Source organism: Mytilus trossulus, chromosome 7 (genome assembly GCF_036588685.1).
Source record: "Mytilus trossulus isolate FHL-02 chromosome 7, PNRI_Mtr1.1.1.hap1, whole genome shotgun sequence".
Classification (NCBI taxonomy): domain Eukaryota; kingdom Metazoa; phylum Mollusca; class Bivalvia; order Mytilida; family Mytilidae; genus Mytilus; species Mytilus trossulus.
The window spans coordinates 56,525,855-56,550,663 of record NC_086379.1 but is presented as its reverse complement, the minus strand read 5'-3'; the positions used below and the strand labels follow the sequence as shown (position 1 = coordinate 56,550,663).

General features: G+C 30.8%; 2 protein-coding genes across 3 annotated transcripts; one reads left to right on the top strand and one right to left on the bottom strand.

Moving 5' to 3' along the window:
* Window positions 1-190: 190 nt before the first annotated feature.
* Window positions 191-14,239, bottom strand: LOC134725371 (double-strand break repair protein MRE11-like). The gene is made up of 8 exons (XM_063589135.1): window positions 14,173-14,239; window positions 11,274-12,327; window positions 10,236-10,332; window positions 9,278-9,372; window positions 6,476-6,567; window positions 4,754-4,873; window positions 3,022-3,440; window positions 191-510 (listed from the first exon to the last, which is right to left on the bottom strand). The coding sequence occupies exons 2-8, from the start codon at window positions 12,298-12,300 to the stop codon at window positions 333-335; spliced, it is 2,028 nt and encodes a 675-aa protein (XP_063445205.1). The 5' UTR covers window positions 12,301-12,327; window positions 14,173-14,239; the 3' UTR covers window positions 191-332.
* Window positions 14,240-14,304: 65 nt separating this feature from the next.
* On the top strand, window positions 14,305-23,486 carry LOC134725372 (cilia-and flagella-associated protein 96-like). 2 transcript variants are annotated; one of them, XM_063589136.1, is made up of 7 exons: window positions 14,305-14,686; window positions 16,091-16,313; window positions 17,356-17,493; window positions 18,743-18,818; window positions 20,456-20,638; window positions 21,250-21,425; window positions 21,913-23,486. In XM_063589136.1, the coding sequence occupies exons 1-7, from the start codon at window positions 14,593-14,595 to the stop codon at window positions 21,956-21,958; spliced, it is 936 nt and encodes a 311-aa protein (XP_063445206.1). In that variant the 5' UTR covers window positions 14,305-14,592; the 3' UTR covers window positions 21,959-23,486. The 2 variants fall into 2 exon arrangements, with proteins under 2 accessions (XP_063445206.1, XP_063445207.1); XM_063589137.1 differs by lacking the exon at window positions 18,743-18,818 and adding an exon at window positions 17,908-17,983.
* Window positions 23,487-24,809: the final 1,323 nt, after the last annotated feature.

The following is a 24,809-nucleotide window of genomic DNA, read 5'->3' as shown; positions in this document are numbered from 1 at the left end:
TAATAGCAATAACATTTAACCCTCCTTTATGAACAATGAGTTGTCCTTTATGTTCTTTTTAAATTTAGAAGTCATCCTGTTTTTAGCTGCACTTTGATGTGGTTTAAGCCCTATGGACCAAGTGAAATAAAAATTGGCATAATCCAACAGAATATTCTTACTTCATTGAACTATTACTAAATCAAATAAGACATTTATAAAATTTTAATTACAGCTTGCATGATTGACATATTTCATAATAAAACAAATAACCAGTAACAATTTACTCTGTAACAAACTTTCAGATAATACAACTGTATGTGGCAACAACAATGTCTAATTGTGTCCTAATATCACCGCTTCTTCTTTTTAGCTGGCATAATATCTTCATCTGAGTCAGTATCAAAAGTTATTCCCCTTGATTTTGGAGCTGACTTTTTGGTTGGTGCTGGTTTTCTGGATGAGGATGAGGCATTGAATGGGTCATCATCTGACAATTCCATCACATCATCATTCTCTGAATCTGCATAACTAAATTACAAGAAAATATATTAGAGGTTTATCCATGAAAAATCAAACTTATTCAATTTTAAAGATTTTTTTACCTGCATGACTTAGGAATTACTGTAAATTCAGAAATTATTGCGTGCATTTATTACTGCGATTTTGTCATTTTACACTTGAATGCAATTTTAATTTTTACGATTTTGAGAAAAGTCATGCTTAATTCAGTTAAAATATTACAAAATGTGAGTTTTAATTATTGCGTTTACAACTCAGTCGCATTATTCGCAATAATAAAAACCTTGCAATAATTTCTGAATTTACAGTAGTATAGGTGTGTTTTTTCTCCTATTTCATATCAACGTTAGAATTTGTCCGGAACAACAAATAGCCTTAGGCTGTGGAAAACACATATATATTTTGAAATAGATAAGAACAAGATGTGTCCTTAGCAAGGCTTCCAAAACGATCATATATTCCGGACATGACCGAAACTTTCATAAAAAGTCCGGCTGCTCTCAGTCTCAAACGGTCAAATAGAATTGGTTTGCCACTTTTTGTTATTCAAGGCATTTTTCATAAAACGGTCATTTCAATTTTGACCAACTATCGATCATTAAAAATGTCCGTTTGGGTTTTGGACATGTCCGCTTGGGCATACTATTTCACAAAGATATTTCGGTCATAATTAGGTTTATTACAATAGATGCAGCATATTAAAGATACTTTGAAGTGTCTCAGTTAGTCTAATTCTCCGGGTACATAAATGTACGGCTTGGTCTTTAGCTTGTGTACATCAATAAAAAGTAGAAAAAAAACACGTTTTTTTAATTTAAGTAACAACAAGCTGTCAAATAATTATCCCTCAATAAGTTATATTGAAGCCATAAATCATTCACTGATTACAGGTTTGTTACCTTTGATGAGGTGTCCTTAGCTTGTCTTTATCAATAGAACTAATGATGCATAACAAGGTACACAAAGGTGATCAGGTAACGAGGTCAAATATCTAAGCGTGTACGGGACAACATCCTATTTAATTACACTTTATAGATATTATTCTAAATGAGCATTCAGTTTAACAAAGTTTCCTGATATTTGAAAGTTATTCTTCAAATAAGTATATTTATAAATGAATAAGTATGATATCAGATAAATATTATTTAACACTGTACATCGTATTAAATACTGGGGTACTCTGAAGGGGAAAATTAATTGGGTATACCAAGCTGACTTGTCCAATGAATAAGAGGGGCGTTCTCTATTCTTGTTTTCATATTAAAAAAATGTTTTTACAATTGAAATCATAAAGAATAATATCCAATCATGACAATCTCCAACTCTTATGAAGACTTTGTCTGAAATTAAACTTTATAAATCTGCCATCATGGGCAAACGTAAACGTGACAATTTCGATCAAAATTCAAAATCTGCTAAAAATGCTAGAAGCATTAGTAAAAAATGGTTACAAAATGGTTAAGATTTGACAGTATGCTAAATGTCATGTTTTGTGATATTTGTCAAAAACATAAACTGAAAAATAACTTTGTAAAGCCTGGTTCGACAAAATACTCAACTAAGTATGTTTTTATTTATTCCTTATTTTCTAAGTAAGGTTTGAAAATTGTACAAAGAAAAATGTTATCACTGTTCGGTAGATTTTACACGGTTTAAAACAATATCCTTCATTGGGCCTCCTCAATGTTATCTATAAATACCACATCAGTTGTAAAAGTCACGTGGTCAGGTAATCAATACACAAAAAGAAAAGTATCACGTGTATCAAGTTGTAAAACAATTATTAAAGCCAGTTGTCATCAACAGATTCAAATAAAATGGCCTTAATTAACAAAGTGTAAAGTACTCAAAGAGAGAAGATAGATAATTTAAACAAAAACAAAAACATGGGAAAAGTCAGGTACTGAAGCTGACTGATGCAATGATGGTTCCTGTATTACAATACACAGAAAAATGACACAATACTGAGGACAATATTTCATTTATTTTTAGAATGAAGAAAACAAAACAGGTTTTAATAATTTTATTACATATAACACTTCTAATTACTTAGACACATATATCTTATGCATCCTCTCAGTTACATTTGAGTATCCAGCTAATCATTGACCGTCAAAAATATTTCTTTGTAAAATGTCCGGCTGTCGTCAGGAAATTTTGGAAGCCTTGGTCCTTAGTACTTGATGCCCCACTCGCACTATCATTTTTTATGTTCAGTGGACCCTGAAATTGGGATCGAAAACCTAATTTGGCATTTAAATCAGAAAGATCCTATCATAGGGAACATGTATATCAAGCAGGACAGACGAATGGAAGAACAGACTGACAAAAGACGAATGGATGCAGACCAGAAAACATAATGCCTCTCTATTATCGTAGGTGGGGCATAAAAAGAAAAGAAGAATATGTCCATGGATGACACAGATGACACAGCTTGTAAATATTTACTTATTCAGACTATAGATGTTTTGTTTTCTTTGAACCTCAAATGACATTTGTTTTTTTATGTTATAAACATACCTCATAGTCTTATTCCTGGATGATCTAGAGGTCTGAGATGCAAAAGCATTTTTGATACTACTTTGACTCTCAGCTACAACAGGTGTTTTCTTGGATCCTCTTCCCCTTCCCCCTCTTGTTCCTCTGGTACTAGTTTCTCCACCTCCTCTGCTTCCCCTTGATCCTCTTGAACCACGTCCACGTCCCCGTCCTCTACCTCGTCCTCTTGTACTTGTATCCATTTCATCTTCTTCATTTGAATTCTCTGGATTGCTGTCTTCATCAAATCCCGTATCATCAGCTGGACGTTTTGCTCTTGCCCGTTGAATAGCTTCCTGGACTTCCTGAACATCTTCTTTCTTCTTCTTTCTCTCATCCCTGTACCTAATCACTTCATCATCAATAGCATCTGTTTCTGCATTTCTTGTTTTGAGATAACCCTGAAATTATAATTCAATGTAGTTAAATGTTCACAAAGGTTGACGCCAGAATGTAGGATTGCCATGCAGACATGTGACAGAGTTGTCAAGCCATGACTGGAGATTTGTAAATTTTCAGCTGGAGTTTGAGCCTCATAACTGGTGATTTTTTATCGACCTACGCAATGCTTTTTTTGTGTGTTTAAACTGCATATCTTCCTTTTTTGTTAGAAGAACAAAAATTCCATACCTTTAAACACCTGCATATCCATTTTTACTTGATAAATATTTATTCATTATGTATAGTTCAAGATAAAGTGATCAGCCATCATACATAGTTGGCAAAAAGTACCTCTGATTAAGCTACATTGTCAACTTTGGTACCACTACTGAACATGTTTAACAGAAGGTGTTAAATTGATAGATTTATAGGCTTGCGGGTGGGTAGCTGTCTCCATAACTAAGTTTGGTCAAGTCATTTGGGCCACCATAGTCAGCTTTGAATGAAGTGTTGTAAGGATGGTCTTGACCCTTAGTACTGGATCTGCACCATTTGAAATTAGATCTCCAGGCAGAGTTGAATTTGGCTAGATTTTTGGTCTTTTTTTTTTTTTTGCTGCCGGGGTGATAAAATATGCTTTGCATTTTGTCAAATTCTAAAATATTAGAACAGTCCAAGACAACTATACTTATAAAGGAATTCCATTGGCTTGGATAGAAAACAAGCCATAAATATCATATTTCAGTTGATTTCATTTGTCTTTGAGGTTCAGTAAATGTTCCATGTTTTCAACAGCATCAAATTAAATCGTTGTTTATACAACTTGTACAATTTAATCCTGTCAGTATTTCACTTTTAACCAATCAGGCTTGTGTCTTAAACTAGCTAGTTGATCGCCAGGTAGTTACCTATTATCTTTAGTTTACTGTTGTATAACAGTTTAATCCTAAACAACTCAGGCTAATTTTACCTTTTGAAACAAAATCAATGACAGGAAACTTCTGTTTTTCTCGAACTTTTCCCATATCAATTTCTAGTTTCCTGAACTTTTTCTCTGTCTGTATCGATTTTGTAGAAAACTTAACAAGGTTGACATTTTTAAAAAGTGGAAGATTTCAAATTTTAATGGGAGGGACTGAAGAGGGTCTGAAAAGCGGGAGATTATGACACCAGCTGGAAGAATCACATGTATGGCCATGTCTTGCTTCCATAATATTTTATCCTCGTAAAAACAAAGAGCGGTGTATGATAAATAATTTGCCAACTAATTTTTCCAAAAGTTCATTATTTCCAATCCCAGAATTAATTAGATGTGATAACTAAATTAACAGACCTGTGTTTTCTCCAGCTGATATTTGACAAGTTCTGAAATAGCCTCTTTTTCTTCTTTTTCTACATACTCTGCCACTGCATCACCCATGCCTTTTTCTGTGAGTAACTTTAATTGCATGTGCTAAAAAGAAATCAGTACATTTTTGTTAAAAATCTGTAGTGGGACACACTGACGAACAAACAGACGGACGAAAGGACTCACAAACCAGAAAACATAATGCCCCTCTACTGTCGTAAGTGGGGCATACAATTTGCTTTTTGAAAAACTTAAGTATTGTTCCTATCATAATTTGCATTTTTTAGTTTTTGTTTAAATATATATAGTTATAAAATACTTTAAAGAAGGATTTTATATAGACATCACTTTTTTTAGTTTTTTTGTCATTTTGTTTTTTTACATAGGAATAATGTTGAAAATTTTGTTAGAAAACAACTTTTATTAGAGTTTGAATTAGTGTTTACATTCAACAGATTGAAAATATAATAAATACAAACTCGCATGCAGTTTTTTAAATGTCAAACATATTATTTCCATCTATTTATAGTGCCTAACAAGATTGTGTGAGGTAGACGAAATTGACTTTAAAACGATCGTATTGACTTTTGATGTGCAGAAATAGGCAGATCGGATATATTTTGACTCTATTAACTTACTTCTTACGTTTGGGATTAATTGTAATGAACATATTCCAATGAGACTGAAAAATGCTTTTTTTGATTATGATAAATAATAATTATACCTGCCGTATTCGTGCGTAAAATATATTTCGACATTTCTCTTACGAAAATGACTTGTTCAATGGAACAAAACGTATTATTTGTAAACTTTCTCTTTAATCTTCACAATAGGCTTTTAAAAAATAACCTTTCAACTATATATTCCGAAAAATTTGTGAAAATAGAATAATTGGCAATTCTTACCTTTCATACCTTAACTTTCATTGATAAAACATAATATTGACTCGTCCAGTGTCCAGTCTGAAGGTCATTTTAGTTACCGTACACATTCATGCACGTTTTAATTAATCAATAGTCATGTATGAAAAGCATTAACAATTTTGAAGGTAAACTAATAACAATTTAATCCAATCAAATTGCCTACGATTTAATAACAATGACCGGTCCACATCATAAAAATGTATAGGGGTAAACTGGGTAGGGAGAAAATGTCAGATATTTTAAGTTCATTATTTTGCAATAACGAATAAAAATTTGTGGACCAATAGATTTGTTATAATTTCATAAACATGTCATTATGTATTGGTATAGTTTTTGGATCTTGCATTAGCATATTTAAGGCTGTAGAAAGTTTGGCCTTCAAAAGTCAACATAATCATTGACTTTATACAGAAAATTCGCCTTTTTAAAACATTGAATGTTTCTCAACTAATACTCGACAACAAAGCAAAATCATTTCTTAAAACACTGCAAAAAAATAATTCTGATTGATGCAGTGGTATTGTCATAAATTGCACTGGAGTGAACAGTGGTACAGCAAACGTCGAATTCCCTCACACAATGTTATCACACACTATAACAGATAATTTTTTTACTCAGGCAAATTAATATTTCTCTTGGAAGAAATTTAAAGTTCCCAAAGAATAAGCTTTACAGAAAACATCAATAGAACTGCCAAAAGTTTAAATGGACAGGTAACTATCGGGTAAATCTGTTACATGTATAAGTAATATTGGGTTCACAATAATAACTTTTTTCAACATACTGTGTCTGCTTGTGAAAATATATCTTTCACAACATCTTCTACTCTTGATTTCTCTAGGTTTTCCTTTCTTATAGCATACTGTAGTGCCTCATCTATAAAGTATAACATAAAATGTATCATTTAACTACAGGCCTGCTAAAGTCTGTATTGCCCACAACATAATATTGAATTATACTACTGTTTTTAAAAGAGCATTGTGAAAGGGCAAACAAATGTAGAAATTGGATAGGGAAATTGTAATAACAAGATTGGACATTCAGATATGACTCACTGGCTTGACTGAACAGAAATATTCAAACTTTGATAACCAGACCTGCCAACTTTTGAAAATCTCCATGGGGGATTTAGCGCGCAACAAGATTTTTAAGGGTTACAATTTTAGCGACTTTTCTGTGAGCATTGTTTTTTACTCCTAAAATAGTCTAAGTTCTCTTCTTTTTTCTTTTGGTATACTAATGATGAGCTTGTAGGCCTTGGTTACTTTTATTTGCATGATTCTTGTACTGTTAAATTATAAAATTGACAAAATAACTGAGGAATAGAGAAATGGCATTAAAAAAAATTCTTAAGGGTTCCGCGGAACCCAGTGTCTCGCCTACTTTGGCTGTTAATTGCCATGATTGCAGGCTCAAAGAAAAAGAAGAAAAAAATCAATGAAAATATTCCTCTTGATACTATCTTTTGATTATAAGAAACTTCCATCCAAGTTTGGTAAAGTCCAGGATAGTTTATGAATCTAATAAATTTAAATGTTTTGAAAACTTTAACTGCAGATTGTATGTAATGTTAACTGGGAAAAACTAAGTCTATTTATAAGTAAAATACAGATACACAGGTACAAAGTTTTAACAAAATTTCCTTCTAGGTACTAGCTTTTGATCATAAACAAGCTTCTGTCTAAGTTTGGTACAAATCCAAAATAGAATAAGAAAGTTCATAATATTTTAAAAACTTTAACCACAGTGTGAATGTGTAGTTTCCTGTTAGAAAATCTAAGTCCATTTAAAAGTAAAATACAGAAAAAATGGATTTTTTTTTTTTCAAGATTTACTTCTGGATACTATCTTATGATCATAAACAAGCTTCTGTCCAAGTTTGGTACAAACCCAGGATAGTTAAAGAAAGTTATTTAAATTTGAAAAACTTTAACCATAAAGTGAATGTAATCTTTCCCGGCAGAAAAACTAAGTCCATTTATAAGTAAAATACGGAAAAAATGGAATTTTATTTTTACAAAAGTTAATTCTAGATACTATCATGACTATCTAATGATCATAAACAAGCTTCTGTCCAAGTTTGGTAGAAATCCAGTATAGTTTAAGAAAGTTATTAAAATTTGAAAAACTTTAACCCTAGAGTGAATGTAATTTTTTCCGGCAGAAAAACTAAGTCCATTTATAAGTAAAATACGGAAAAAATGGAATTTTATTTTTACAAAATTTAATTCTAGATACTATCTAATGATCATAAACAAGCTTCTTGCCAAGTTTGGTAGAAATCCAGTATAGTTTAAGAAAGTTATTAAAATTTCAAAAACTTTAACCCTAGAGAAAATGTAATTTTTTCCGGCAGAAAAACTAAGTCCATTTATAAGTAAAATACGGAAAAAATGGAATTTTATTTTTACAAAATTTAATTCTAGATACTATCTAATGATCATAAACAAGCTTCTGTCCAAGTTTGGTAGAAATCCAGTATAGTTTGAGAAAGTTATTAAAATTTCAAAAACTTTAACCACAGAGTGAATATTTGTGGACGCCGCCGACGACGCCGACGGAATGTAGGATCGCTATGTCTCGCTTTTTCGACAAAAGTCGAAGGCTCGACAATAAAGGATTCAAAGTAGAGACCCCCCCCCCATTTCCCCCCTCCAAAGACCTTCTCATCTATGAACCTTGACTCAAAACACCTAAAACTACATGTCCTAAAGTAAGAAGGATGAAGACAGATTTTGATTTAGTCTTACTCATGGTCTTTATATCAGTATCAATGAGAAAACGGATTAAATTTGAGTTATCTTTCTTTGTATTCAGAGGTGCTCTTACTTGCGGAGGCTTATACAGTAACACAGTAGAAGTGTATACAAAATGGCGTCGATTTTAGATCAACAGATTCAAAAATTAAACAAATTTTAAGAAAAACGATGTTTTCTTGAGAGTTCTTTACAGTTCTCATCTTTCAATTAATTATGATTTTGCTGTGGAACTACGGCAAATGTTGCAAATTGTGCTGGTACATGATAAATTGATTAAAATTGAAAGGCTGTTTGACCAAATTTATACAAATTAATTTTGAGGATTGTTACGACCCATTAGGTAATCTGATTACATACAACCACTAATTATGACACCTGTTGTGACTGTTGATTAGCGTAGGGTCATTAACTTGTCATAATATGTCCCCAGGTAAAATGATTGATTTTTTAAAATTGATCAGAAAAACATCAAAATCAGTAAACAATAATTTTTTCTGGTATATTTGTTGAAAATCGGGATTTTGACTAATTTTACAATCCCGATATCGGGATTCGGGTTGAGGGGTAAAAATTGGGATGATGCCGCAAAAATCGGGATAGTTGGCAGGTCTGGATAACTGTTTACTTATACATGAAATGAATCTAAGTTCGCATTGGCAATCATACCAACTCTTAATTTTATAGGACTGAGGGTTTGTGGAATTTAACTACCGGTAAGTATGTCCAAATGACTTTCAGGATAGAGAATATAAGTTATAAAATTCATTTATGGAGGTAATATATAAAGGCTCAAATCACTGTGACAAAACAGGCCAATGCTACTTTACCATTTTTATCTTCTTTCTTCATTATAATTTTTTTCCTAGTAAAATGCAGTATATCTTTAGGGTTTGCCACTTTGTCAACAAATTTTTGACCAAACCTGAAAATATTACAAAAATACAAGTATTAATATTGTACAAATTAGTTTACAATGATCACAGTTTCAATGAAATCCTTTTCCTAAATAATCTTGAAACTCAATTCCATCTGTGTTAACCAGATTAATTCATATGATTAGTACAACATGTAAACCATACTAAACAGTAAACATGAGAACAATCCTCTAAACAATTTTATGACAAAGTTTTATGGAAAACAAGGAATATTTCTATGGTCTAATGTTGATAATGTATTTAAGCTTGGCCTTCACAAAACGTAGATTTCAATGTCACAAGTTGAGTTTACATATCAACTGCTAGCTGATATTGTTAAATAGATACTAAAATATCTGATGCCACATATCAAAACAATTTCATCAGTTGATTTTTTACTTTATTGTAAGGTTGATATCTCTTTTGACACATTCACTATTTCCCCATTCTCTATTTTAGTAATTTTTTGGCTAAAAAATGCCATGAACATGATAAAGGAAAGTCTGTGAAACAGTTACATGTGTAACATCGTCTTACAGATTTAAACAATGTGATGTCAAAGATAAACTCCTGAGGTCAAACATAAACACTACATGTAGTTGTATTTTTACTTTTGTTTGCTTCTACATGTGTTTAACATCGACAAATAGGAGATTTAAAGGCAAAAGTGTGACCTTTTTTTTCAATTAAAATTTTGTTTTGCACAATTCACATAGCATTATCATGTGAAAGGATACACCAAAGTTCAAAAATAGACAAAGGAGGACAATAATATGATACAGTTAGTATAACAGCCTACATGTATCTGAAATGGATTATAGAATTGACCAAAATAGATTTACCAAACTAACAGTCTGACAAGAAATTTTACCTATTACTATTAAACATCTCAAACCCTCCACTGTAATCAATTCTGAGTCGTATAAGTGGTTTCTCTGGTTGTTTTCTGTTCCCCGTGTGTTCCATTTCTAAATAAGTAAATATATGAAAAATATGTATCAACATAATCAAGCATGAAATAATAGGTTCATTTTATTATGAATGCATATATATGTATGTATGAACTATTAATAAAGTAATAGTAAAAATCAATTCATTAATTACATTTTGTTCAGAAAACAAAACTGTTTGGTAGTTGCCGTTTAAGTTACTGTGAAGATGAAAAATTTAACTATACATATCCATTTTCTTCTTCAATTTGAGGGGAAAAGCTCACTTATTGGCAATTATATTCATTGATATAACATCTTCCTTTTGAAATAATCATAAGTTCCTGTTGATATTGCAAACTTTCAAAAATTTATAAACCAGTTAAAAATTACTCCCAAATCACAATGAACTGTTATGTAGACTTGGGAGTACTCTCAGATCTGTTCATTGTGTCTTTTTGTGTCGGGATGTATAAGTACCCGGCCACGTCCACTTGTATTTTTTGTCTACCTGATGAGTTAAGCCTTTTTCAACTGATTTTTTTCTAGTTAATCCTTATGTTGTACTGTTATACCATTGTCCCAGGTTAGGATCCTGCTAACATGTTTAACACAGCCACATTATTTATGTATGTGCCTGTCCCAAGTCAGGAGCCTGTAATTCAGTGGTTGTCTTTTGTTTATGTGTTACATAATTGTTTTTCGTTCATTTTTTTACATAAATAAGGCCGTTAGTTTTCTCGTTTGAATTGTTTTACATTGTCTTATCTGGCCTTTTAAAGCCGACTATGCGATATGGGATTTGCTCATTGTTGAAGGCTGTACGGTGACCTATAGTTGTTAATGTTTGTGTCATTTTGGTCTTTTGTGGATAGCTGTCTCATTGGCAATCATACCACATCTTCTTTTGTATATTGATAAGGATTATTTTAAAGGTTATAATCACTGCACGTTATTTTGTTCTTTTATAACAAACCTACCTGCTTTTTCAATCAATGATTCCACTTTCTCTGTACAGTAAGCCTCTACTTGTTTGTTTACATTGTGATCTTCAGGATTTAGACTTGTGTCTGATAACATAATATCCTCCATATAAAACTGTCTTACTGTTTCCAAAGGAATCTTTGTCATTTTAAAATCCTTCCCCTTCACTTGAAGCAATCCTATATGTTTCTTTGCAGTTTCACCTTCACTAAGTGATGTTGCTATGCTACTACCTGGCTGGCTGACATAAAAGTTCTGAATCCCATTCCATTCTGGGTCTATTCTACATTCATGTTCATGACCCCATATGACAAGGTCAAGAAAGTCATCTAGAAATTGTTCAGGGATGTAATTTGTTGCCCCATGTTTTGCCCTGTTTTGGTGAATTACAAACATATTGAACCAATCGTCTTTATCTTCTTTAGGTCTCAGCATAGACACATTTTTATGTAAAAACATTCTGTGAAGTCGCTCGTCTCGTATTGAACCCAGACCATACAATGCCATCTTAGTGTTGCCTTTCTGTAGCAGCAAAGGACTTATATCTATTTTTTCCAATGAAGTTGTTTTTCCAAAATAATTAACAAATCCAGCTGTATGCAATAAATCTAATGCACACAGATTACCCTGACCAGTAGGATCATCATGATTACCATGAATGGAAAGTACTGGTGTTGCGACATTTAGATTTTGATCTTCATGATTCAGAATTGGAAACTGACAGTGACTAAAATCCACTGACTGGTCACTTAAGAATTCATATTGAATAGGTTTATCTCCCATACAGTATTTCCTAAGCAGCGCTAAGCATCCATGTAATATTTTCCTTGAAGGTTTGTTTTCATGAAACAAATCACCACCCAAAAGTATGAAATCCACATCATGTTTCTTTCCATTGTCTAGAATTTCTTCAAATGCAACCAATGAATCATTTCCCCTTATAGCATCTTTTTCACCATACCCTAAATGGATGTCTGTTGCAATTAAAATTTTGAAAGTTTCATCAGCATCGTCACCAGGCATTATTCAGTACTACTATTCAATATATATCTAAAATTAAAAAAAAACCATGATTTGTTACAGGCATGAGAGTAGGGGTTGCATGTAAAAAAAAATTAGTGTGGATTATTGATAGTATTTGTCTAGGTAGTTTTGTTTTAAAGATAGTTGATTGACTCCAGCAGAATCATATATAAATGAATCTGGCGTAAGAGACTGACTTTTATTCTTGTCTAGTATGTATTAATCTCAATAAATAACTCTTATGACAGCAATAACAAATAAACTAGAATAAATAGAAAGAGTAAGATCCTGGTCTTTCAAACCCCATATGTAACTCAATATAGATATTTATTAGGCTTTATTATAACAATCATACACATACTAATTTAATCTTAAATTCAGTAAACATCACATGATGGGGGGACACTACTTTACATAAATATTTGATTTCTTTTAAATCTTGGATCCCTTTCCATATTGAGCTGTTATTAACAATATAGTCTATATCCAATTCTAACTGGGTTAAACTGTTATTATGTACTTATTAAAATGCTTTCAAAACAGACTTCCTTGTAAATTGTGTAGCTGAGGATGAAACAGACACCATATTCATGTAAATCAGAAAAAATGAAGTTTAAGTGATCTTTAAAAAAGTTTTAAACATGACCTTTTGCCTTTAACAAATTTAAAAGATGATATTGAAATAGTACATGTTTGATTGATATGATAAAGCCTTGCAAATATCTATATTAAGTTGCATGTGGGGTTTGGAAGCCCAGCATCTTACTCTTTTTATTTATTTCGGTATCAGGAAAATTTACTTCTTTATAAGCAAGTGGAGTTATTGACAGCTTAGTTTTACAAAAATAAAGTCTACAGCAGATATTTTTAGGCTGAATATTGCACACTTCGAATGGTGCGCTGTCAACTTAACTGTTAACGTCAGAACATCTAATTTACATAAATAAAATGAAGTTTTTGCTGCGATCATAATTTCTATGATGTCCAACTGATTACTATGAATTGAATATAAAAAAGAAGATGTGGTATGATTGCCAATGAGACAAATATCCACAAAAGACCAAAATGACACAAACATTAACAACTATAGGTCACCATACAGCCTTCAAAAATGAGCAAAGCCCATACAGCATAGTCAGCTATAAAAGGCCCTAATACATGTAATAAGACAATGTAAAACAATTCAAACAAGAAAACTAACGGCCCTATTTATGTAAAAAATGAATGAAAAACAAATATGAATGCCTTTTTTGTTAAGGGATCAAAATTGGGACAAGACAAAATAATTGTGCGTCTGGACTACACTGTAATTTAAATGTGTGGTTGAACTACATTGTAAATACACCTTCGCTATTTGTCTGCCATTACTGGACATCATAATAGTTCTTGTCAAATTTTGATGTCGTAATAGAAAATATCTGACGCCACAATGGATGAATTGTTGTTGTAGGACGTCACAAGTTCAAATGGAACAGATTCTCAGGTCAAGCAGTACAGATTTCGAAAGAGCTAGAAGGTGTATTTAGCTAATTAAACTAACTGTTAAATAACAAATTATTTGCAATTCAATGTATGCTAAAATAACAGAATGAACCAAATAGAGATAACAATCATATAAACTATGTTCTGACAAATGATACTATTTGAATAATTATACTACAAACATGCATAGGGGCTTGTTACAATTGCCGGGTTTACTATCCATACGAACCCCTAAAAAAACACTTGTGTAAAACAAGCCCCTGTGAAACATGATTCTATAAAAATTACTGGATCAGCATGTTTATATAATCTGTTATCAGATAACCCATATGAAATAACAGTACATTATAATTGATGAGTGGGTACTACCAACTTTACTTTAGAGCTTACATAGAATTACGGATACCTCTCTACAGATTAATCGTCTATTAAAGATAGTAAAAAGGCAAAACGAAAGTACACAAAATTGCTACGATAAATAATGGCGGAAATGATCTCCCTTTAATCAACCGGATATCCGCCGGAGCACCTAGCGGAAATCTCCATAGCAATTGTTCACACAATGGAAGATAATTCTCCTGTTTAGGGAAAAATTGAAATTATCGTGCATTAAAAAACAACATTGATGCACACAAATTATCAGAATCGATTCTGAATAAGATTGCACGATTATAAAATAGTTAAAGCTAACTTTTGGCGGCTATCATAGTCAATTATTTTGAAACTACAGGATAATAACAGAGGAAAGTTTCGTGAAGTGCAGTTAAGGAGACTTTTTTTTTAGTTTAGACATATACACACAGATTCAAGATGGGAGATAAGAAGAATGATATGGACCGAATTGGTCTGTTCCAGGAAATGGGATATGTCACAATTGGAGACAAATATAAATCAGCCAATCAAAGTATGATATTATTGTTACAAGTACTGTTATTATCTGCAGGTGTCTCTCTTGACACTTCTTCTTCATTACGACATTAGAGTCTCTTGTAACTTTATTTGTCTCACTTAAAAGCACATTATCTTCTCACTGGTACTCTACTTACATTTTTTGTTGGTGGCAACTGTATTTAAAAAAAGAAATTCCCAAAATCAGGGTATAGATTAGTCCAAATAATTATGACGTCTGGGACGGCTATTTTATTTTTTTTCTGGGACGCCTTCCTACGTAGGAAGGCCTCCCAGAAAAAAAATTAAAATCGCCTTGCCAGCTAGACGTCATAATTATTTGGACTAGGTATAGATGAGTCTCATTGGGGTGTTCCGATCCCGGATCCCACTTACTGTTTTATCAGATTCCCGTATCCTGTTTACACTATGTGCGTAAGCAATTCTCATTTTTTTGTCATTTCCTGGGTCACGAAAGACCTCATTTCCAGTTTTCACGCCACAATAATTTTACTTTCACGTGTAAGGCTTACAAAAAGTCTGCAATCCCGCGTCACGCTTAGACCCCAATGAGACCCACTTGGGAGTACCTTTATTTTAACAAATAATGTTATTTTTTTTCTGAATATAAGGGTAATGATAATTATTTGAGACCTCTGATGAATGGTGATATGCATAATTTGACGAATCATAGTTAAATTTTGACCACTTGACAATAACTGTAGCTGAAAATCGATATTTGACGTCTGAAGGTAAAAGGCATTTATACCCTCATAGAATTTTGGAATCTGCGACACTTGCCAATACCTGAACTTTTTATACATCAATCACTTAAATTCCTTTGTAGTGTCAGATGTTTATAGGTTGACATCAAAATTTTACAGGAAACATTGTGATGTCCAGACTTCAGTAAATTCTTTCTAGTCATGCTCATTTTAACATTAGTCTTCTGATCTTTTCCTTGTCTTTGTGAGAGTAAAGTTTAAGTGGCAGATGCACTCAAAGACTAATCTTAATTGACTGGGATACATTTTAGTTAGTTTTTCTGCCTCAGGTAATTCTCTCTTGGGTCAGCACTTTTGGTTTTCCTATAACAAATGACAGCCACTAAATACATGAAGCTCATTATGTACTGAAAGTGGGATTAAATCCATAGTTAAACATCTTTTTTCGTCTGATAGTTTGGAACAATTGGAAATCAACTCTTTGTGGCCTATAAATGAACATTTTAATTACATGTACCATAAGAAAAACAATTTTAGTTAACATTATGTCAAAAAATGATTTATTTGTATATTAAATTCTGAAAAGTGAACTTAGATATAAGATAAAAAAATCAGTAGTTCTATTGTACATGTATTTGTATTAAAAATAATCTTTCTTTTTTACATATTTTACCTTTTTCATCTTTTGTTTGTAGTGGCATTCAATGACGCTTCACAAAAAGGCAAACAGATGTTGCCTGGAGGGAGTAAGGATAGATCAGCATTACAAGCCGGATATTTTACAGATAAATTTGGTAGAGTTTTTGAATCAGAAGGATATTCCGATCCAATCAAACTACGACGGCAGCACAGGCTTAGAGAAGCTCAGAAAAATATAGTTAAAAGTGCATTTTTACCAAGTAGTGGTGAAAAAAAAATGTATGTACTGTAATTTCAAAACTTATTTATACAAGGATGATAAGGTGGTACCTAACACTACAGGGATATAACTCTGTAAAATCAGCTTTACTTTTTAATTACATTGTGATTGAAAAGGAATATAAACAAAGCTTCTCAGTAATCAAAATTGGTGTTCGTCAAACTGCTATACAACTAGTTTAATTTTTCTGATATAATTGTTGGTTCCAAATTTTTGAAATTTTTACATTTTTGTTAAAGGGTCAAAGTTAATACTCTATCAAAATTTTCTGAAAATTAAATGAGTCAAATTAATTTTAATGAAAGTTTTGGGTACCACCTTAAAAGTAAAAAATGTTTTTGTTGGCTTGGAAAAATCAAGTCATATTTGAAAAGGATACTCGTGTTTGTTTATAGGCTAAGGAATTGCTTTGAATAGTTTTTATAAACAATGAATGTGACTCCAAGTATTTAATAAATGGACAGTACTATATGATGTCTTTTAATCTGTGACATACATGTACATTAGATTCCTAGTAATTTCCTACATCAATACAACATGTGTCTGATATATGATTCACTGAGACAGGTACAAATTCATATAATTTGCTGAAACAATTTAAATTCATTTCATAATACATGTACATGTATGTGATTGTCCTGAATATGTTTGAATAAATATGCTACCCTGGTCATGAGGTAGCTATTTGATTGATCAACTTAATATCTTTCATAAAACATTATATAACAGTCTAGAATTTTAGCGAAATTATTATAACTGTGATTATCCAAAAGGTAAAAGGTTGTAAATCTACTGGTGAAAATTTGTCAGCTGCATAAACATAATAAAGCAATTGTAATGTAATAAAATTATTTCATTTACATGATCATAGTTCATGTAATTCAAATCATTATGGTTCTGTTTCAAAGAGATTGTCACTGAATAGCACAAAAGATATATAGAGGTGATTTAGACAATTAAAACAAATTATTTGCATATTTCATATTGCATTTTATATGCTTTTAATCCAAGATATAATTAAATGTCTGGTTATAATTTCAGGTCTGGATTGGGAAGTCATTATGGTACATTAAGTGGTCCAATTGGTGCACTGAGTCCGCAGGCTAGACCAGGAAAACCACATAAAACTTCAGGAAAGAACTTTATGACAAATCCAGGAAAGAGGGGAACAGGATTTGGGTAAGAAATTATAAGATGACTTTATTGTTAATAAAAAATAGAAATTTCTGTACCGATATTTTTTCAGTTTTCATTTATTTACATTTGTTAACTTTCTTGTCAAGTGAACCAGGTATCAGAACATAATATTTCTTTTGACATTAATCATTGTTTTGAATAATAATGCATGTAATATTTCCCACTGGACATATTCTTATGAATATTTATGACTTACAACATGATGAAAAGAATAAAAGGAAATATGGGGTAAATATTAATGTGACAACAACCCATCAACACAAAAAACAACAAAGAAATGAAGAAGTCAAAAAACTCAAAAGACAATAAGAATGCATGCATGGACTATAGAAAATTTTAACTTGTAATTATTCTGAAATCAATGACATTCAATTGGCATGTTTGATAAAATTTTAGGTATCTTGGTGTAACACTTGGGCAATATCCAAAATATCAAAATGAGACTTATGAAATTCATAAGGAGATAACAAAGGTTTGTTACAGTCACATTGTAACACTTACTTGCTAACAATACTACATGTTGTGTGTTGTTATCTTACCCATGCTTTCCTCGTGTGACATATTTGTCTTTTGTTGTGAGAAAATATGTACCAAACAAATGTTGTTTTAACTTTTTAAGATAAATTTCATTCATATACTGTAAGTTTAGAAATTATTGCTATGTTTTTATAATTGTGAAAAATGCAACAGGATTATAATCACAATAATTTAAACTCTCATTTTGATTTTTTTTATATGAATTGAATAGGATTTTTCTCAATATATCGCTAAAATTAAAATTTCATTTTAGTCTAAAATGCATGCAATAATTTCTGAATTTACAGTCTTCCCAAGTTGAATTTCAAATTTTATCATTTGTTTGGTGCAAAATGACTTTATTTGTTTGTCACATCCTGTGTGTCTAATTGATTAAAACATATTATGATGCCTGTAATTAATAGAAATATCATGTTTCAACCTTTTTCTTGTTCTCCTTTTCCTTTTCTCTTTTAGAAAACAAAATATGTATTTTTTTTTAAACTTCACGAATTGATATACAACATTAAAATGTTAAAAAAATAGAAAACATGTATCGGAAGCTGATAAATTCAACAGTAGATAAAATGTCTATGAATAATGTACTTTGATCTTAAGTGGCTGAAAACATGATATTTTTATTATCACTTTTGATTTAACAATGATTCTTTTAACTGCTTTTGCTTTTGCTGTTGATACTGTGTGTTATTTCTAGCTATGTCGGTATAACGCTTGGAGATTATCCTAAGTACCAAGGGGATTCCTATAGCAGAGCAAGGGAAATAACTAAGGTAATATTTGTTCATGTTATTCTCTGAAGGATGTGCTGAACATTTGTAGTTTCTTAACTTTTTAAACTTGATAAAAAAAATATATCAAGACTGTACTGTGACCATGCAGGTTTGATCATGCATTAATCCTACCCTGAGCTTATAAGTGTTAAATGTATTATGATTGTTTTTGAGATTGTGAATGATTGAATATAATAACTTATTAAAGTAGGAAAAATCTATTATATTAATGTAATTAATTACAAACCTATTGTTTCATTAATCACATTATACACATTAATTTTAGTACTGGTAGTTTGATTAATACAGTACCCTTAATGAACTAAGAAAAATAACTCTCTTGTTCTAAACAAAAGGTTCAATATTAATGTTTTTGTAAACAAGAGTTTCAATCACAATTTACTTCTGGTGTATTGCATTAGTTTTGTGAGAGAGAAAAAAAACACCACAATTTTGTTTGTTTTTGTTGTGAATTTGTTTTATGAAATATATATTGTTGTTAGTTTGCCCAATTGAATTGTTTCTGATTTTATGCCAAGGCCTTATATAGCGGTTAACAATTCAGTATGGGTTTTCTCATTGTTGAAGGCCGTATAGAAGTCTATAAATTTGCTTGCATCCACTTCATTTCAACTTGGGGTATCTGTCTTATTAACAATAATACCACATATCTTTATTTTATAAATTTGTAATTGATCGGAAAATTTATACAAAATGTGCCCTAAACTGTTTTGCTTTTAAACCATTTCAACCTCATCCTCATACATGCATGCTAAATGTGAGTGCTTTTTGGATCTTTTAAATACCTTATTCCTATTTCTTATTCTTTAAATTACAGGTCTAGTATGCTTAGCACAATAATGTGCATTCTTGTTTTTGATTGTAATTTATTTGTAGAATTTTTGAAAAAGATTTTCATAATTGTTCTTTGAATTGTTTTGGGGTGTACATAAATAACCCATATTTTAAAATGGATCATATATATATATTAAATACATTTAAACAGATTTAAGTAAAGTGGATTTCAGTAAAACTGTTATTGGCTATTTCTTGAATACTTCTGATGTCCGCCTTTTATTTTTTGATAAAATACAAATTATTTATGAGGTTTCCAACCTTTCTTGTCTATAAATGGGTATAAGCATATAATCAGGATTTAAATGAAATCTTCACAAATTTTTGGTTAAAAAGAAAGTTGTGCACTTCCCATTTAAAGATATTGATGAAAATATAAAATGGATTAAAGATGATAAAAGACATGGAAGCTATGTTCTTATTTTTACATATAAGAAAGTTTTAAATGATAGATTAACCCTTTCCTAAATGGATTTTTTTTTTGCATAATTGATTCGCATAGGATTTTTTTGCTATAAAGAATTAATGCATTGCGAAAAACAAATATTTCATCAAATAAATTAAAGTCAGATATTCTTATCAATTTCCTTTTCATATTGGATACAAATTTTATTAAGTTTGATACTACACAGGTGTCAAAAGGCGTCATTATGAAGTAAAGAGGGTGGCGTCATTATGAAGGAAAGGGTTAACTTAAAGGATATAAGAGTTTTGTAAAAAGCATAGTTTTCTAAAGTGTTTTCGATTGATTAACATTTTGTTTGTGCTATACTTTTTTACAGAAAGAACTTGCTGCCCATAAAGCTGCCTTGAAAGGAGATTCATTTAAACTGAATATGCATCCAAAATCTTACTTTGATTCCAATCCATATCACACAGACAAACCAATGTCCAGAAAAGGATCAGCATCTATTACAAAGAAATTGGATGGTCCAAAATTCAAACCAAGTAATCCTGGAAAGAGAGTAAGCATATTAGTTATTTCAAAAATTTCACATTAAATCTGTACACTGATAATAACAACATCTTAGAAGAGTAATTGATTTTCATCAATATCATATAAAACATATTTTTGTATAAAAGAAAAAATTATTGTCTGCCTCAAACTGCATCTATGGTAAGAAAAAATCTATTTTGTTAAATGCTAAGTATTATTTTTTTTTTCTGTCAAAACGGTTTGGTAGTATATTGTACATCAATTTTGTACTCCACAGATGCAGCATTACCCAGATATCATTAATAGTTTTCTTTTATGGTAAACACAAAGATATTTAATGATATGATTTAATTTTGACATGAATGACCAGAAGACATGTTGAAATAAAAATGTGTTTATAATAGTAAATCTTGTGGAAATGTGGTATATTTGTGTACTGGTATATTTATATTAAATCAAACACTCAATATTTATTCATCTTTAATAAAATTATAAAGTTGACTAACTGTAAATAGGTGGAGACCACTGCATATTTGATAGTCAAGAAGGATGTGAAGGTCTTTTTCTTCATGCACTTAAATGACATCCTCTTTTACATAAGTTTATTTTTTTTCTAAATATATAAATGTTGTTTTGTAGCCTGCTGGATGTAAAGCTGGAACCTTTGATCCTTACCCATCACACTCAGCTGATCCTTATAAGATGAAAATACATCGTCCAGTCAATGTAGTCAACAAGAGTGGAAAAATATTTGTCCCATCACAAGGTCCAAAAACTACACCTTCTGTCTCTATAGTGGATCAAAATGTTATGAGGTAAGTAAACACAAACTATATATAACTTTTCTCGCAAAGAAAACAAATTTTATTCAATTCTTATTTTCAACCAGTTATTTCCATCTACAAGAATGTTGCACAGTGGTGCATTATTTCCTTATTTTGTAAACGAATTATGAGTACCTAAGATAAGTTCATTGCTCAATGCAAATAATTCTTTCAATGAATAATTTGTTACCACAAATAGTCTGAAATGCCAGAATTACACAATTTATTTTGGAAGATAATGAAGAAATTGTGTTGAATCTGTGTTCCCAGTTTTGTTTCTGCAGGGTAGCTGTCTCATGGACACAACCATATTATCACATACCAAATAATCTGTCAACTAAAGCTTACTCTCCAAACTTCTTAAATGATAAAACTCTTTATTTTTATCTTCAAATTGAAAAATTGTAGGATCAATATGGATGTTAACATTACCTCTTTTTAAAATGTTCATCTCCTTAATCTCTCTTCTTTTTTCCAGAACAATCAACATACAGAATTACAGATCAGTGTCTTCAATAGTATAAGTTGTCTAGCCACCACATTAATTATTTAATTCCACCTTGATGTGCATTGTATGTATTAAGTCTGAAACCAGACACAAACTACATAAATTCATGAAGATTGAAGAACAGAAATAAACTGTCTTACCATGCTCTGGATAGTATGTTATGTTGGGATGAAGGAAATATGTCATTATGTCTGTCAATTTGTATCTTTTCATTTTCGTAAATACTAATATGTAAAATACAGAGAAGGTTACTGTTTCACCGATACTTCCATTTGTTATTGCATCACAAAATTTTGTGATTTGTTTGCACAAAAATTAGTATTTGAAAAGAGAAAAATGAGAGAAATTTGAGTTATCTTATGAAAAAAGTGTTACTTAAAAGACAAATAATCTTAAGATGTATTCCATGAATATCAATGAATTCACAATACTTTCATACACCTATACTTAACTGTTATTTGTTTGGTTTGTTTTTTAATATATAATTTTTCATTGTTTTGTTGAAGAAAACATAAATTTGTTTTGTTTTGTTTATGAAATGGAAAAGTTAGTTATTTTTTAATCTATTTAATGACTCAAACCAAAGTCTGGTCTTTTTCAAATAATTTTGATTTATCTCCCCTTACTAAGATTGATTTTTCTTAATTGAAGGGCAAGGATTTGCTTGTCTTTATTGATAAGTATTCCAGTGTATGAGTTAAAATAAATATTTTGACTTTTTTACAAACCATTTATAAAAGTTAATAAATATGTATTTTTGTTAGTGTGTAAACATATGTATATAAACAGTTTGTGAATGCTATTTAAATGTGTCAAAGCTATTTTTGTTTTAATGTGATACACATATCGTCTGTTCTTTACCTCTCTTAAACCCTTTGTATAATTCTATTTTAAAACTATCTGTTAAATATTTTTATTTTTAAAATTATGCAAGATATCTATATTTAAATATGATGTGAAATACCATTGAGTCCTCCACGGAATACCACATAGATTGTTCACCCTTTAGATTATAAAATTAGGTGCTACAATTAGATGTAAAGTAAATGTCCAAACAGGCAGAAATGGAAAGTTTGTACGGTTGATATCTTAAATTTTTATACTTTCATATTATTCCTGCTTAAGGAAGTGCAATATTAGATAATTATTATGCTTAAGAATTACAGTATTGCAATTTCTATAATAAATTGTGGTGCAAAAAAAGATTTGTTAAAATCATGGTTTTAGACAGCAAAATCAAAAACTAAAAGTTTCAATTTATTTTTTTGCAAAATGTCTTATATTAATGGAAAATAGCTATTCATAGATTAAATTTTAAATTGTATAATCATGGAACCAGTGTTTGCTTGTGTTTGACAACGAAACATTTGGAAATTAGGTAATTTTAGACTTTTCCATGTACTTAAATGGATTACTAGTTTGGTCATTTACTTTATAATATTAGTGATAACTGCTGAAACACATCATAGAAGAGCACATCAGATTATGACCTATTTTATTTCAATGGAGGATTATGAGTCTATTAAATGGTATTCTATTTTTAATGTTTGTTTTATTTCTTTAATTGCCTTATCATGCAAGTCGTTGCTTTCACACACATAACATAAAATAGGAGACTGAGGTATACTTTAGAGAAACTGCAACCAAACAACCCCAAAAAGACATGTAGTCTCAGATCGACTTTCAATCATAAATATTGGACCAGTAAGGCAAACATGGTGAATGATGATACATTTGTAGTTGCTTATTTTACTATACAATACACAGCTGCACATACTCAATGCCTAAATGGAAGGAATTCATAACTACTATAAAATTCATGGACAAACATTTTGCTAGACATTATTACCATGTGACTTCTTATCATAAAGAGATGTTACATATGGTTCAGGCTACTTCAGTTAGAGAAAGTAAATAATTCAGCAATTTTTCAACTTAAAAAATTTGTAAGGGTTCCACGGAACCCAGTGTCTCGCCTACTTTTGCTGAAATTCACAGGCTCAACAAAATGAGGAAAAACATCAATAAAAATATACCTCTTGATACTATCTTTTGATTTTAAGTAGCTTCTGTCCAAGTTTAGTAAAAATCCAGGATAATTTATGAATCTAATAAATGTTTAAAAACTTTAACTGCAGACTGTATGTAATGTTAACTGGAAGAAAACTTAGTCCATTTATAAGTAAAATACAGATACACAGGTACAAAATATTATCAAAATTTCCTTCTAAATACTAGCTTATGATCTTAAACAAACTTCTGTCTAAGTTTGGTACAAATTAAAGGTAGCAATAGAAAGTATTTTTTTTTTTAAATTTAACCACAGAGTGAACATGTTATTTCCTGGCAGAAAATCTAAGTCCATTTAAAAGTGAAATACGGAAAAAATGGATTTATTTTTTACAAAATTTCCTTATGCATATTATCTTTTGATCATAAACTAGCTTCTATCTAAGTTTGGTACAAACCCAGGATAGTTTAAGAAAGTTATTAAAATTTAAAAAACTTGAACCACAGAGTGAATGTAATGTTTCCCCGCAGAAAAACTAAGCCCATTTATAAGTAAAATACGGAAAAAATGGAATTTTATTTTTACAAAATTTCCTTATGCATATTATCTTTTGATCATAAACTAGCTTCTGTCTAAGTTTGGTACAAACCCAGGATAGTTTAAGAAAAAATGGAATTATATTTTTACAAAATTAACATTTGGATACTATCTTATGATCATAAACAAGCTTCTGTCCACATTTGGAAGTAATCCAGTATAGTTTAAGAAATTTATTAAAATTTCAAAAACTTTAACCACAGAGTGAATATTTGTGGACGCCGCCGCCGCCGACGGAATGTAGGATCGCTTAGTCTCG